The sequence below is a fragment of the Podarcis filfolensis genome (assembly GCF_964270895.1).
Source record: "Podarcis filfolensis genome assembly, chromosome: 2".
Taxonomy (NCBI): Eukaryota; Metazoa; Chordata; class Lepidosauria; order Squamata; family Lacertidae; genus Podarcis; species Podarcis filfolensis.
In genome coordinates, this window is record NC_139605.1 from 56,345,924 (window position 1) to 56,361,124 (window position 15,201).

The 15,201-nt window shown below is 45.0% G+C and overlaps 1 protein-coding gene across 4 annotated transcripts in view; it reads left to right on the top strand.

Annotated features, from left to right (window-relative positions):
• UIMC1 (ubiquitin interaction motif containing 1) overlaps nucleotides 1-15,201 on the top strand; it is an 81,117-nt gene that overhangs the window by 39,278 nt on the left and 26,638 nt on the right. For all 4 annotated transcript variants that reach the window (XM_083603836.1, XM_083603835.1, XM_083603834.1 and 1 more), the window contains exons 6-9: nucleotides 4,580-4,644; nucleotides 7,667-7,755; nucleotides 9,250-9,329; nucleotides 14,151-14,316. In XM_083603836.1, the coding sequence (XP_083459962.1) occupies nucleotides 4,580-4,644; nucleotides 7,667-7,755; nucleotides 9,250-9,329; nucleotides 14,151-14,316 (400 nt within the window). The remainder of the gene's footprint in view (nucleotides 1-4,579; nucleotides 4,645-7,666; nucleotides 7,756-9,249; nucleotides 9,330-14,150; nucleotides 14,317-15,201) is intronic.

A 15,201-nucleotide genomic window follows, 5' to 3' on the forward strand; every position in this document is an offset into this window, starting at 1 on the left:
GCATCTGCTCTGCTTTCAAAAAATCCCAGGTTCAGCCCCCAGCATCTCCAAGTAGAGCTGGGAGAGAACACTGTCTGAAATCTTGGAAATCTGTTGCCAGTCAGTGTGGACGATGCTGAGCTACATGGACCACGGAGCCACAGCCTTTCTATTTTTAAGCCCTAAATGAGTTCCTGGAAGAAGGCGCACCATAACGCAAGATTCAGTGTCCCTTTCGACTACATCCTCAAGGAATGCAGGCGTTGAGTGCACAAGTCTTAAGCAGTCTTCCAGCAAAAACGGAGAGTAATAGATTTGACATTTAAAATGGCTCTAGGGCCATGAGAAACAAATGGGGTTGTTGGGGCAACCTGAAAACACAATTAAAATGTAAAAAGCTCAAGTTCCAACTCATAAATATACACTAAAGCACCTTAAGGTATAGCAGAGAAGCCAAGGCAGGGCTTCAGCCGAGTATGACAATATGCTTTGCGGCAGGTGATTCTTAACACCCCTTTTCTTTCTTCCGCCATGTAATGGAACATGGAGCTGATGGCAGGTAATTCAGAGACCACTTTTCCATGTTTTAAGCCTCATTTGAGCACTACATTTTTCTCCGCCATAATTACCCACCGGCGTTCTTTGTCACTGTTTCAGCACCCTTTGTGTTGACAGTAGTGTAAGTCCTAATGTATTTAAGGTGCCAAAGTGTCTCCTTAGCTGTTGAGTCCGGGCGGCTGCTACCTCTCCCCTCCCCCCCGCTTCTGACTTGTTGCTATTCCAGTACAGCTGAATCCGTTCTAGCCTGGGATGTTAAATCTGCATCGTGCTTTTCCTGGCGGTTTGAGCTGCTGGCAAGCCTGTTTGACTATGCCCCCTGCATCTGCCGAATTGCAAAGCTGTTAATCAAGACAGTAACTACCGTTTCCTTCAAGTCTTCCCTAGTGGTTCCTCGCTCCATCCTGCTACGGTGAAATGCTGCTAAAATGGACAGTGTGCTTGAGCTACCCCTTCAGACTCTGCTTCCTGCTGTTCTTTGGGAAACGATATATACCTCTGTTGTCTCTTTAGATGAGCGGCTTTCATGATTCATTGCCTAGAATAGATTGAAACTAGATGTTATGGCAGATGTGGGCCTCTACTGAAAACAACAACCCCATGTCTCTGTCTCTTCCTTTCTTGTTGTTCGTAAATTCTAGGGATACTGCACGCCTGATGTAACATCATTACCTTCAAGTTCCCACCACCACCACTTCATTGACCGCTTCTTGTTCTTCCCATAAATAACAAACAATCCTCAATACAATTTTGGGTAAAGTCAACACCCCAAAAGTTGGAAACAAGTGGGAGATTTATAGCAATCACGTAGCTTTGTGTATGATCACAATTTATATACATCTTATCTAGTGCAAGCCCTGCCATGCAGCGAGGTGAGGCTATCTGCTTAAGCCATTCCCATGCCAGGGTGGAATACAAGACCCAGAGTTCTTTGTGTGATTACCCACACCTCCTGTGCTGTGTCTTTATGGTTGCCGCAGCATCACTTCCAGCTTCCAGTGCTTCATTTGGGTCTAGCACGGTGCTCCAATAATATCTGGTGTATGTAGAAAGGAATAAAAATCTTGGAATGTGCACCACGCAATAAACTCTGGACCCAACCCAAATCATACACCCCATATACCATACACTGGATGGGAGGGTCTTCCAACACATAAGACCAGATGTTCTCAGGACAAAATAAACATAAACATAGACCATTACAGGATTATTGTGAGATTGCTGTAAATGCAGTCAACATATGCTTGTGTGGATGGTAGCTGGGATGTTTAGAACAATTATTTAAAGCAATGCATAGAACATTGCATTCTTGTCTTAATTCATATTTGATCTACAGGTCAATATTTCCTACAGGTGACTATTGAAGAACAATATGCACCTACTTTTTAACAGATGAAGAGTAGGAGTAATAAGATTGCATAAATTCTTATATATAATTCTTATATATATACAGTGCCTTTGCTTAGGGGAAACTTTTTTCTATTGACTCATGGGAAAAATCTATTGGGGTCCAGAGCCAAAAGTGGGAGAGCCACCAATAAGATAGAAACATCGGTAGAAGAAAGCTGTAGAAGACCAGGTATTTTCAACCTTTCACACAGAGGCCCAATTTTAACCCAAGCATGCATTTAGGGACCCATTTCTTAATCTTGTACTAGATAAGCCCACAAGGTGGCTTGATAGCTTAGACAGACATGAGACTCCTAATGTCAGTGTTCTGAGTTTGAGCCCCACGTTGGGCAAGAGATTACTACATTGCAGGGGGTTGGACTAGATGACCCTTGTGGTCCCTTCCAGTCTATGGTTCTGTGATTCTATTTGCATGGTGGTAGTACTGCTGTTGCGACCCACCTTCGATCAAGCCATGAGCAACTAGTGGGTCCTGACCCACATGTTGAAGACCAGTGTGGCTAGATGCTCTTGATGTGTCTGGAAATATTTATTTGTGCATGATGTATGAGAGATGAAGTTAGTTTAATATGGAATGAGCAGGAGTAGAATGCAAAACCCCATGACAGCTGCATTTGGAGTCTAACACAGGAAATAGGAAGTTCAGTGATGGATGTCTCAGTGACGGATGGCTTGATATAAGAATAGGGCAAAATATAAGAATGAAAAAAATTAGAGGAGTCTACCAGCATCCCCTTTCTTTCATTTCTTGACCCCCTTTCCTGTGGCAACTTATCTGAGTTCTTATTTAGGGAAGGACTGTAGCTCAGTTGTAGAGCATCTGCTTTTAAGGCAGAAGCTCCTTGGTTTAATCTCCAGCATCTCCAGACAGGGCTGGCAGGGATTCTGTCTGAAACCCTGAAGAGCTGCTGCCTGTCAATGTAGACCAGGCATAGGCAAACTCGGCCCTCCAGAAGTTTTGGGACTACAACTCCCATCATCCCTGACCATTGGTCCTGTTAGCTAGGGATGATGGGAGTTGTAGTCCCGAACATCTGGAGGGCCGAGTTTGCCTATGCCTGATGTAGACCATACTGAGCTAACTAGCAGTGGTACAGTGGTACCTCGGGTTAAGTACTTAATTCGTTCCGGAGGTCCGTTCTTAACCTGAAACTGTTCTTAACCTGAAGCACCACTTTAGCTAATGGGGCTTCCCGTTGCCGCTGCGCTGCCAGAGCACAATTTCTGTTCTCATCCTGATGCAAAGTTCTTAACCCGAGGTAATATTTTTGGGTTAGCGGAGTCTGTAACCTGAAGCGTATGTAACCTGAAGTGTATGCAACCCGAGGTACCACTGTATAAGTATAAGGTATAAGGCAACTTACTCAGTATAAGGCAACTTCCTGCACTCCTACAACGCTGCTGGCTATTTAAAAACCTTGGTGCATATTGGGAAGGAGACCAAGTGGTGGCAAAAGCATTAAACTTCAGTTGTGGTTTGTGCCTGATCCAAGAGTAGGCAAGAGAATAGGAAAAAGATGGGATGTAGAGAAAGTAAGAGGAAGAGCGAAAGAGAAAAGTAGACAGAAAAGAGGCAAAACTACAGTACAGTCAAAAATTAAAAGTTGGTTTTGTATTGCCGGATGAGGTTAAAGATGGTCTTAAAAGGTTGAACATTACTATGCCGAAGAACCTTACAGATTCCACCTACAGATTCCCCCCCCCTTTCCCCTTTATATCAAGAAAGTGGCATGTGAGAGAGCATGGGCAGGTGTGATTCAATTTTTTATTTACCTAAGGAAGATACAACACCTGGATCTCTTTGCAGGAAGATGGGTAGGATTCTGAAATTCAAAGAGCCATTTAATGCACAGCTTTTTAGAGTAAAATACATTTGCACACGGTTTATACAGTTAGAGTGCTACTTAATTAATTGTTTCAGTGGCTTCCATTGACATGTAATGGTAATGCATTTCCCAGTAATGTAATTACTTGGCTAATTGTGGCATAGGACTAGTTTACAGTTAGTTCTGAGCTACGAGTTCTCAGAACATCTTGCGAGATAGTTCTTTCTGTTTATGTTCCAGCTAAGGACAATGTTGCAACCAACATCTTTGCTTTTCAGTGTGTTCCTGACAGCTTCTGTCTCAGCTGTGAATTTTGCAAGTGTTTTGCTTCTGAAGTTAACCCTTCGAGCTTAATGCTTTCCTTGAGACAGCAAGCCATGTTCCGGGAGAACAACCAATTCAAGTATGAGCAAGTAGCATGTGTGGTTGGGGAGGGTCCAAACCTGTCTTTGCCTTTGTCTCCTGGTTCATGCAGCATAATGTGCCTTTTTTGATGCAACTCTTTGCTTGTGGCACAGTGTCTGGATATGGGTTGGTATGTGGATCCTACCTTACAGTGACAGGTTGGTCATGGTAGCTATCTGGTTTCTTCCAAGTTTTATGATTCTATGACCAAATGACCTTCAAACCCTTTTAAATGCACGTTTACACGGTTAGCTGATTCTTATTGCACAGATATATTTCCGGTCTCTGAAGGACTTTATGTTGCTGCTGCCCTACTTTTTTCTTACATTGGATGTGCTAGCTTAGAAGTATTGAGCTGCCATTGAAAGATTGGCTGGTTTGATTATTTTCTTTCTTCTTAGGCCACCCAAGTGCTGTTTGCAGAAGATGTGCTTGAAGAAAGGGAGCCCATGCAGATTACCCAAAGGTAAGTAGGTGTATATCAGAGTAGTTCATTATGGGAGATAATAAGCCTGCTGCAATGACCTGGTCTTACTGGGATCTTCTTCAAAAGCTGTTGCACAGAAATTTAGTTTTTTGATGCCTGCAGCTGTTGTATATTTCAGGTTGTAACTATACTGTGCTGGAATGTGATAAGCGGGCAAAGGAACCTAATTTCTGTTTGTATAGTGTCAAATGTGTGTGACTCAGAGCCTTGAACGGATATTCTGCCCAAAATCTCAGCATGCATTATCATTCTTGCAGTATATTTGTGTCTAATGTCAAACAGAGAAGTATGACCCTCAATAGTACCTGTGTCTTAAAAATGTAAAGCAAGAAGTAGCCATCGCAGTAAAGATAATAAAGTTCAATCCTTGGCCTAAGGAGCTAATTTAATTTGATTTGACACCACAAAGCAATAAATTGTGGCTGGTTGAAAGATGAGTTTCAGCAAGAGTCTCAGCGGGTATGCAAACAGCATGGCGGAGCAGTATTTAAATATATATAATATGTAATATATATATGCAGTTCTTTGAAGAGGCAAGAACAGAAGACAAGACCAAGAAAGCATATTGTAATAGTGGCAGCACATTTATCTCCTTGAGACAGCAAGCCATGTTCTGGGAGAACAACCAATTCAAGTATGAGCAAGTAGCATGTGTGGTTGGGGAGGGTCCAAACCCTGTTTGCTTCAGATGATTAAATAACAAGTTGGGGAGGCTGCTGCCTGTGTCTCGCATTTGGGCCCCTGCTGCTGCTGCTGCTTTTTCTGGCAGGGCACAGCATGGTGGCCATTTCTGGAATACCTCCTGGGAGGACTGCCGCCTTAAAGGTTCCCAGAGCCCAGGAGTAAAGCATACTGGCTGGGATGGCTTGCAGTAGAGATCAGGAAATGAAGGAAACGGTAGGAGATGGTGCAGATAGGGGAAGATTCATGAAGTAATTTGCCAGGAAGATTTCAATATTTGCTGCTCAGCCACAAGTCTAGCTGTGAGAAGTTCCTTGATTCTTGGGTTAGTTTTCCCAGGTTTTATAATTAAAATGCTCTTGGCATGAGGCCACTGGTTTTTCTCTGCCTGATATCCTCTCTTCTCATTGATCCAACAGCATTTTGGCTGAATGCTCAATGAGGGGAGCAGACTGACTAATGTGATAGCTCTTCCCACCCTGCAGTGGGGTAAGCTCTCCTATGTACATAGTCTAATAAGGAGGATGGCAGTTTCACCCTTATGGTGATCATACTTGGGAGGAGAGATTCAAGTGTGGATGCCTTTCTTTGCCATCACAGCTGTCAGGAGGTTCTGGGACTGCGTGGGGAAAGAGAGAGAGATATAATGCCCCTGTTTCCTCACTAGGGTGTAATATTTCAAGTACTCATTAGCCAGAGCTTGATTGGAAAAAATCCCCCTAGCTCCATCCAGGGACAGCACTCATATAAACAACAAGTGGCACTGGTATGAGGCTGCTACCCTTAAGGCTTGTTCCATTTCCCCCTCAGACTGTAGGTAATAGGATTAGTCTCCTCTGTTTACATTGGGTGCCTTGCACATTTTTCAAGCCGCAAGCAGGGATCTCAAAGTACATCCCACTTGCCACACTGTGACCCCGGGAACTTTGCAATGCAGCCGGCGGCTGCCCTCATCAGGCTGCTGGGATCAAGATTGACCATTACGTGCTGCGACATCTAATTTGATCAGACGGCACATCTGCATTAAGATGACAGTGGCTGCAGTATTCTCAGTTTTGTGCACATTAAGTGTGGCCATCTGGCACCTGGCAGTTTGCCAGCAGAGCCCTGCGCTGGGCAGAGCACAGGCAACCTGGTCAGCGGGCTTCAGATGCTCTTTGGTTCTTATGCTGCTGGAGTAATTTTGAAAGCAGCTTTAGCCAACGGCATCTTCCTCCCATTGGCCACTCAGCTTTGTTGTTTCCTGTGTTGTGCAAAGTATGCTAGATTGAGATTTTAATAAATGATTATATGCTTTGTTACTGGGAGATAGTTGGTGTAGCAAGCAATGTGGGTTGACTTCAAATTGATTAGCCCATTTTATAAATGTCATAGCAAATTGTTTAGTGTGAGGCCTTTTGAAGTGAGTCTTGATGGTTTACACAGCATAAGCTGTCCTCAGCTTGGGCTCATAACAAATGCTTTGAAATGGTTTATTTAGCGAGAGAGCGAGAGAAGTCACTTGTGGTTTCCCATCAGGATTTTCTTATTTATCATAAATCTGTGGTGGCTGTTCCCTACTCTCCGAGGCTCATAGCTGAGTTTAATAAATCTTTCCTTTTGTCAGTGTGGAGATTCGTGTTTTTCAAGTGTGCACTTGCATACTTGATCAATCCAATAGGAAAGCCACATAGAACTCTAAGGTTGACAGGGTGGCAATGTCACAGTGGCTCAGCCTGTGTCTTCCCGTGACGTGGAGCGACTGTGCTTTGCAGAGAAAATGGCGGCACTGGAAGGTCAAAATGAGAGGAGCCAAGCACAGTTAAATGCTGCATAAAAGAGCTGCTTGGTTCGTGTTGGCAGAACTTTGCTGTAGGGAAGCTTTGAGTTGTGTCAGATTCCTGCTGCTTTAGAGAGCTGTGTGCAGTGATGAAATGGGGGGGGGGGGAGAGAATAGCAGTAAAGGATGGGAGAGAGAAGAGTTCAGTGTCAAACAGATCTCCACCTCTTCCCACTCCTCGCTAAGGATTAGGCTGCTTTGCTACCTGCAGTACTCCTGTGACCAAAAGCAGAAAGCATCAAAGAAGCCTTTGCAGTTCTGAGTAGATATTCTTACTTCTCTTGCATGACACAACGACCCTTTCTTTTGCTTTAGAAAGCGTCTCTAGGGAAGAAGGGCTTCTCCACGGTCGTCTTGTTTGGGATGCTTCTTTCAAGCCTGTAACTTTCTGCATTCTCTCCTGCTGCCTTTCTTGGATAATCAGAGCTGCCAAGGCTGCAGCTGACTTTCACAGGCCTGCATGTTGTGACACTGGTTTATTCTGTGTTTGCATTTCAATAGCATTTCTGCCTTGACCCCGTTGGACAGTAGGAGAAGCCCAGACATGGCCGCAGAGAATCAAGCTGAGGAAGAAATCACTCTTTGCCCTGGTATGAGCCCTCTAACAATTCATTTGTGGTTTTGAGCCAAGAAAATCAACATCCTTTAGTTGCAGACAAAGCTATGCTGCTTGGCAGGTTGTAAATCGTGAGGTCAAACTGGTAGGTTTGGCAAGTGGATCCCTTGAAAAAGGCCTGATCAGTTCCTTAGGAAAACACAAAATCCTGCTGGTCCCTTGCCATTCCAGCCCTGGTGTGTCCAGATGCAGGCAGGAGGAAGGTGGCTGACTCAACTCCCTTTCTGCTCTTTCATTTGGGTGGTTGCATCAATGGTACCCTGGGAGGGGCTTCATGCTGTTTCCTGTGGACTTCTTGCTTCACTGGAATGCCTCCCTTGGAGCACCATGACGGATGCTGCTAGTATGCTGGCACTGTCATCATTTATTTGCTTGGCCGTAGAACAAGGGTGACACTGAGCGCCGCCTGCTGAGCCTCTTAGTTTTGTCCTAGAACCACTTATGTAAGTGTTTGTGTTAGCTTATATTCCTTGGTTAAACATACTGGGAGAAGGACTCCTGAGCTTATCTTTTAGAAACTGAATGAAATATGTCTTCCTCTCAGGATGAGCAAATGAACTTCTTCCTCTGCCTTTTGCAGTCCTGTGTTTAATGAAGCTGCAATTGCTAATCATTGTTTGGACACTCAAAGCCAGGGGTGTCAACTAGTACGGCTTTAACAGGAGGGTTACCTCCTGTTAGAAGAGCCAGCGGTCCCCACCTGCTGGGTTTGTCAGTGACATCCTGAATGATGTATTTTCCCCGCCCCACCCCCCAGTTCAGAGCAAATCAGTCATACAGCAATGCTTACAAATCCATCTGCCCTGAGCATACATTTTCAAAATCACGCTAGGGGAAAGGAATTTTCTTATATTCAGTAAGCAAGAAAATTGTTCAAGGTTAAATTGTTCTCTTCAAGACCCAATCTGATTTCGAAATTATTTTTCTAAAGCAAACCTTTTTTCAGTGTCACATCTCATACAGGAACAGGTTTAATTGTGAGGTTCCCTGCAGGAGACTGGATGAGGTTTTCATTGTTGGTAATAACTGAGGGGTGGTGTTCTAACAAAGAGGCAGAGCGGGTACAAAGGAAAGGCAAGCTGTACAGCACAGCAATAGGTGTGTTGCCTTTCTCCCGAGTTGAAGCGTTTGCTCCTGCATTGTGCTGCTCGCCAGCAAAACCTACCCTGGCGCACAACCTACATGCCCTATTGATTCCTGCTCCCTGTTAAGCTGCAGCGTGGCAGTAGCCTTATCCACACACTGCTGCACTATAGCTTTAAACTTCTACTCCAGTTATGTTGTTGCACGTTGTCTGCTAACATTTGTGACAAGTCTAAAAAATGTTTAGAAACTGTGAAGACACTGTAAAGCAAATGGGATAAGTTTTATCAGTTAGTGTGGAATGTGCTGGGGGGTTGGAGGGGGGCTTGTGGAGAATAATAGGGAGGGGCTGAGCTGCTGCTAACATGGGAGGCTTCTGTTACAGAGACCCAGCCGAGTCCATTGCAAGCTATTGAGCCTGAGAGTGGAGAAATCCATTCATCCAGCAAAGATGTCTCTCTGCAGGTAAGCAAATCCCTAAGGGATAACAGCCAGTGAAGCGTCTGGAATGCAGAGTCTCGTTTCCTGCCTGTCTCCCAAAATGAGCTGCTTTGCAAACTATGCAGTGTGTGTGTGTGTGTGTGTGTGTGTGTGTGTGTGTGTGTGTGTGTGTCGGGCCTCCTGTTGTTCTCCCTCCCTTTGTCAGCAACTCCTCTCAATTCGTTTCTTTTCCTCCATCTATGCGGCCATGGACTACAAGCCTAGCACCTTTGTTAGCGGAAGGGATTGCTGTTGACTTTCTCACGTTTGTCATCTTGCAGGCGACACCTATTCAATGTGCTACATGGGTTGCGATGTGCCAAAGGACACCACTGGGCCCAACGAGGGAAAGGGAGCTAGTTGCTTGTCCCCGAGCTGCACATGTCTGACTGAACAAAGAGGTTGCAAGCATGTTGGCAAAACTGACTCTGCAGTGTGATAAAGCTGTTGCTATTGGCTCTTTACAGCTTTGAGGCTTTGACAGTAGAGCATGTGTACACAAGAGGGGAGTGGGCAGAGGGCTTTAAGATTTGGCACTGGTCTGAATGCTGCTGCTGCTTAATTTTGGGGTGCTCACTGTCCTCGTGTGGGCCTTCTGACTATTACCTTAAACGAAGTCTTCGCAGTCATGATTTATCTTGGATGTGCCTCTAGATTAATCCAGAGAAAGGCCTTTCTTGCTTGTCTCATTGCCAAATGAATGCTGTTGTCTTTGCTCTGCTTTCCTGAATCACCACACCTGTGCTGCAGTCACCATGCCGCTGTCACAACAGTGACATCTGACTTCAATGGCTGTTTCTGGTAATATAAAAATAATGCCTATTTAGGTTGCTGCTGGTGGGAATATAAAAGGGATTTTCAAGTACTATTCTGGCAGGATACATAAATCTAGGTGAATTGAAGAGCATTTGACAAGATGATTCATATGTAAAAGGCTAATTCTTGGAGTCTTCAGCCTGTACAGGGTTGTCTGTCTCCATGATGATGACTGTTAACATGTAGAAGCAGCATCACATTGTAACAAGTACCTTAATGAACTTCATAATAGCTCAGGTTTTTTACGTTGTGTGCCATTCATCAGTTAGGCAGTGTCACTGAGTGGGATAGTGAGTATCTGAACTCTCACAGCCTATGCTATGTTTGCATAGTGATTATGAAACTTAGGGACCTCTAGGGAAACCAGAACTAGTGAGTTGTCTCTTGTGTTATGGGACTAGTTCCTGGGTGGGATTTGTGCCTTAAAAAACCTATCCAGGCAGAAAGACAGCAAGTGCTCAGAAAGGCCCTAAGGATAGGTCAGTAGCCCATTTTAGGCCTCCCGGTGTTAACTTGGGTGATCAGAAGGACTTGAACGCTGTGGCAGGATATTATATGGCTCAGTGGATAATGGGAGCTGAGCCATACACCAGCCAGCCTGATCTCCTGCCTCTGCTGCTGGCCCATAGGCATGAGCCCTGTTTGAACGGAGGCGGCCTCAGTCGCTCAGGGCATCTCTTCTTGTAAGCGCCGGCGTGGGATGGTTCTGCTTTCCCCTTTGCTGGGTGGGCAGCCAGTCATGCGGTTAAGGCTTCTCTCAGCCGTCCTCCCAGGGCTTGTCAAAAGTCATTCTCGGGGAGGGGGGTGGGGAGAGGGGGCTGATGTGTTGCTACACAATGCCGCATTTACATTTACAATTGAGTTATTTACTGTGGGAGTGTAAGCAGTTTATTTGGACACCTGGTATTTGCAAAGGATGTGATCTGCAAGGCTGTGTAAAGTGGAAATGGGAAGGAGCGGAGAGCTCTTCACATCTGTATATGTGTCATCTTATTAGATTAACACCGATTTGATCAGAACTCCTTATCGTTGGCATGTCTTGTTTTGTGTTTGGCATGTCTTCACAACACACCATAGCCTCAAAGCACTTAGCAAGATGTCGAGATGCAAAATACTAGGAATCTATGGCGTAGCAGTAGTAGCTGTAGTGTAGCTTAATAACTGCAGAATGCACAAAGCAATTTTTTCCACTTTGGAGTCAGGTCTCTTTAGAAAAGGATTTTTAAAAAATGACTTTTGCCCGAAACAATTGTTGACGGTCCCTGCAGTTTGGTACTGATCACCTGTCAGCAGGGAATTTGGCACATTTGAGATTGGGCTTTAAGAAAACACCAGCCAATCATACACACCCCCACATATACAAAGCAGTCTTCAATAAGTCAATGAAATTCCTCACATAGAATTATGCTCTTGCTTGACAATGTAGATTCTGCAATGAAGCTGCTAAGCAACAGGCCTACATAATGGGGACCACTCATAAAACAAAACATGAAGCATGCCTAAGCAGTCAGTCAGGCTCACGTCTAGTGATGGTTTCCTTGGAACTGTGCAGTTATAAGGACACAGATGACAGTTTCTGTGTATGTGTAAGGAGAGAGTGTGTCTGCTTGTCTCACCCCAATAAAAATCACCAATCCTAGAATATTTCCCACAGGTTCCATCTAGCTGGTTTAATATTTAAACAGACGTTTTAATGGTTCTGGCAAATCTTCTTTGCTTTTGAATGTTTAGGAACCTTTGAGATAGGGTGACATTATGTAGAAGTCTTCCAGCATTAAGAAATAAAATGGCAGTAGTCAGCCTTCTGCCTCTTTCAGACATGAATAGTTCAAGGCAGAGGCTGTGCGTTTCAGAGGGAGAAATGCACTGTGGCTCTGAGACTCTGTTGGGGATATTTAAAAAATGGGTGTATTTAATGACATGCAGATAATAGTACTTAACTTTATCCTACAAAAAAGCCAAGAAAGAACTCCCATGTGTTTTCTTACTCCCATCCTGTATCCCTGCCACAAAACTAGGGGCTGATCTGGTTGGACCAGCATTCTTCTCACTCACAAACCCAAGGCCCAGCGAGGATTTGGGAGTTAATTCAAAGTAACTGCTGTAACTCTTCCACATATTTGCCACTAGAAAGTCGGTGGGGTGGATAGAGTGCTGGACCTGGACTAGGGAGAGTTGAGTCAAATCTGCCGCAGAGCTCACGCATGGCCTTGGGCAAGCTGAACCTCTGCTCCGTGTACTCAGCCCTGAATTGCTTGGGATAAAGGTTGGGATGCAAAGGTGAAAAGTATACAGCCAGATAGGCTAACAGGCGTACCTGGAACAGTCATGAAAACTATGCTTCCCATTCTTACTGACCTCAGGATTGTTTCAAACATTTGCAACTCCAGTTAGACACAGTTATAGATGATATCCAGAGCCAGTTCATTATGACCACCAGCTGTTAAGAGCAAGCAGCAGTGGCTGTCTCAGTCTTGTCTGGTTTGGCTTTAACAGAGACCATCCGGATGCCCATGGGAAGCTCAGGCTGCTGAGCTAGTTGGACAGTTACTAAGAATGTGAGAGAAGCTCTGCTGATCAGACTAAGTGCCCATCTAATCCAGCTTTCTACTTTCAGCAGTGACTTTCCAGATGTTTCTAGGAAACCCACCAACAGGGCAGGAGGCAGCAGCAGCACCTGGCCTGATCCTGCACGACAATTTTTACATTTTTGTGCTCCAAGCCCTCATAGTTCCCTGCCTTGAGAATATCCAAGTAGCATAGTCCCAAGATGATACCTAGCTCTCTCTCTCTAGTGGCAGCTATGTTTTATTGAAAAGCAACAAAAAGATCATATTAAAACAGGGTTTATTGAGAGAAAATCCTCGAACGTAAAATGTAACAAAATAAGTGTAAAAATAGCACACGCAATTCTTAGGTACCAGAGTTCTTTAAATTATCAGTCCCTTGGTAGTGATCTCCATCAGAGGGCCAAATGAGCCACTTGTTCACCACATTCGGTAAGCTGCATTTCAAGCACAGGTGTTGTTTTCCCAGGGACAAAGCCACACTCTCCTTTTGTGGGCTGGTTGGGGAATCTCCCATATTCAGATACAGCTTGATTTTCTGGGTCAAGCTGCTTTGAAAAAGCATTTTAGCAACATTTCAAAAATTGTACATATAATATGAACCTAGCTGGGAGTCACTAAAGGGAAAATCTACAGGTGGAAGCCACAAGATACCTAGAGTCTCTTTTCCTCCAAGAAACATCATTGAATGGAATTGTGATCACAGGACTAGCCAGTAATTTCAAGTGTATGTTCCATTGCAGCAATCTCAGTCTTGTAGCTTAACCTTTGGATTTAGGAAACCCGACATCGTATAAGATGGCTGTACTTTGATAAAAATAAATAAAATGCCCAAGCTTGTGTATAGAACAGCAACACGCCTCCACCTCATGAATACACATGCAACTTGCTGCTATGCAGACCATGATCTAACTCGGTGAACATTTCTCACTGACTCAAGCTAGCCATGAGTGTGAAGTTGGCAGTTTCTTTTCATCCTGGACGGGTCCACACTCTGAAGGCAATACTGCCAACAAGGGACTGACTGACTCTGAATTGGGTGCTTTAATTTTCTGTCAGTTGTGTGTTTTTTTCTCGCTGGCACTCAGACTTTCTCAATTTAAGAGTGTTTTACGCTTTCCCAAGAGAGCCACAGTGGCGATGCAGGTGATCTATGCTTTAAATAGAACATGCGGCTCTCCAGAGGGAGCATCATAGTGATTTGGGAGGGCACGGTGCCTTTTGAAGTAAGCATAAGATATTAGGTCTGTTGAGTGTGCTCATCACTGCAGGGTTCTTAGATCTGACCTGTTCAGTAGGAATGAAAACTGGTGATGGAAGCCCAGAATCTGGAGAGATTTAGAAACTGCAGATCGAGGGAACTAGGATGATTGTTGAAACTGCAACTAGATCAATTTGCCCCTTCTCTTCCTCTCTTTTTCAGGCTGATGCAGCTGAAGATGCTGGGGAAACAGTGTCTGCAGGAAGCTTTCTTGGTGACGAACCTATTCCGTGTCCACTGTGTGATCGCACATTCCCAGTTTCGGAAATTGAGGTGCACGCCATGTATTGTAATGGCACCAGAGAGGACCCAACTGAAGATGCTCCAGGTTTGCTAAGCACCTGTTCTTATGTGCCGCTTGTTCATGCTGGTCATTTGGAGATCTTGCCCCACACATCTGTATTTGTTTGTCAGTTGTGGAATTAGCTAGAGTAGTCCATTTGGGACTAGTCTTGGGCAAATTCTTAAAATCAGAGAGTCAAAAGGGACCTAGTGTATCACCCAGTCTGATGGCTTGTCCTAGCGCAGCATATTCTGTACTTAAAAAAAACACAAATCCTGACAAATCATGTGTGTGTGTGTGTGTCATGTGTTCAGTTCTGAAGGGTATGCAAGTACCCAGAGGTAGGCAGGATGGAGACAAGGGCCATAGTCTGGGCGTGCAGAGGAAGGACCGAGCAGCCTCCCTCAGATACAAGCTGCGCACACAGAGGGAAGTGAGAATCTTTCATAAACGCCAGTGGCAGCAGATTGGCTGTCCAGTGCCGCCTGGCTTCCTGTGCAGGGAACCTCTCAGCCTGCAGTTCCCTCCTCTGACCAGGAGCCCTGGTGGTGTAGGGAGCCAGTGCCCTGTGGCACCTGACAGTTTGCATGCCCACATCCATGCATCCTGCTCTGGGCCTCCGAGGCCCAGCATCTCAGTCAACCCTTCAGGCCCTGTGATTTGTTCAACACAGTTCTATCACATCCTCCCCTATCATTTCTGCTGTGCCTGCTAGTGAGCCCTGGCGCTTCATTCTTGGCTGGCTGTTGTTTCTCATTCACAGCTCACGTCTGGCTCCAGGCCCACTGAACCTCTTGCCAGTCACTTCCTCCTGTCATGAGAAATGTTGCCCGTGGTTCTGGCAGAAATCCCCTGTGTCTGCTGGTGGGGTAAAAGAGCTACCCCCTGTGAAAAGTTGCTCTAGGCAGCGGCTAGTAGTACGGCACACAG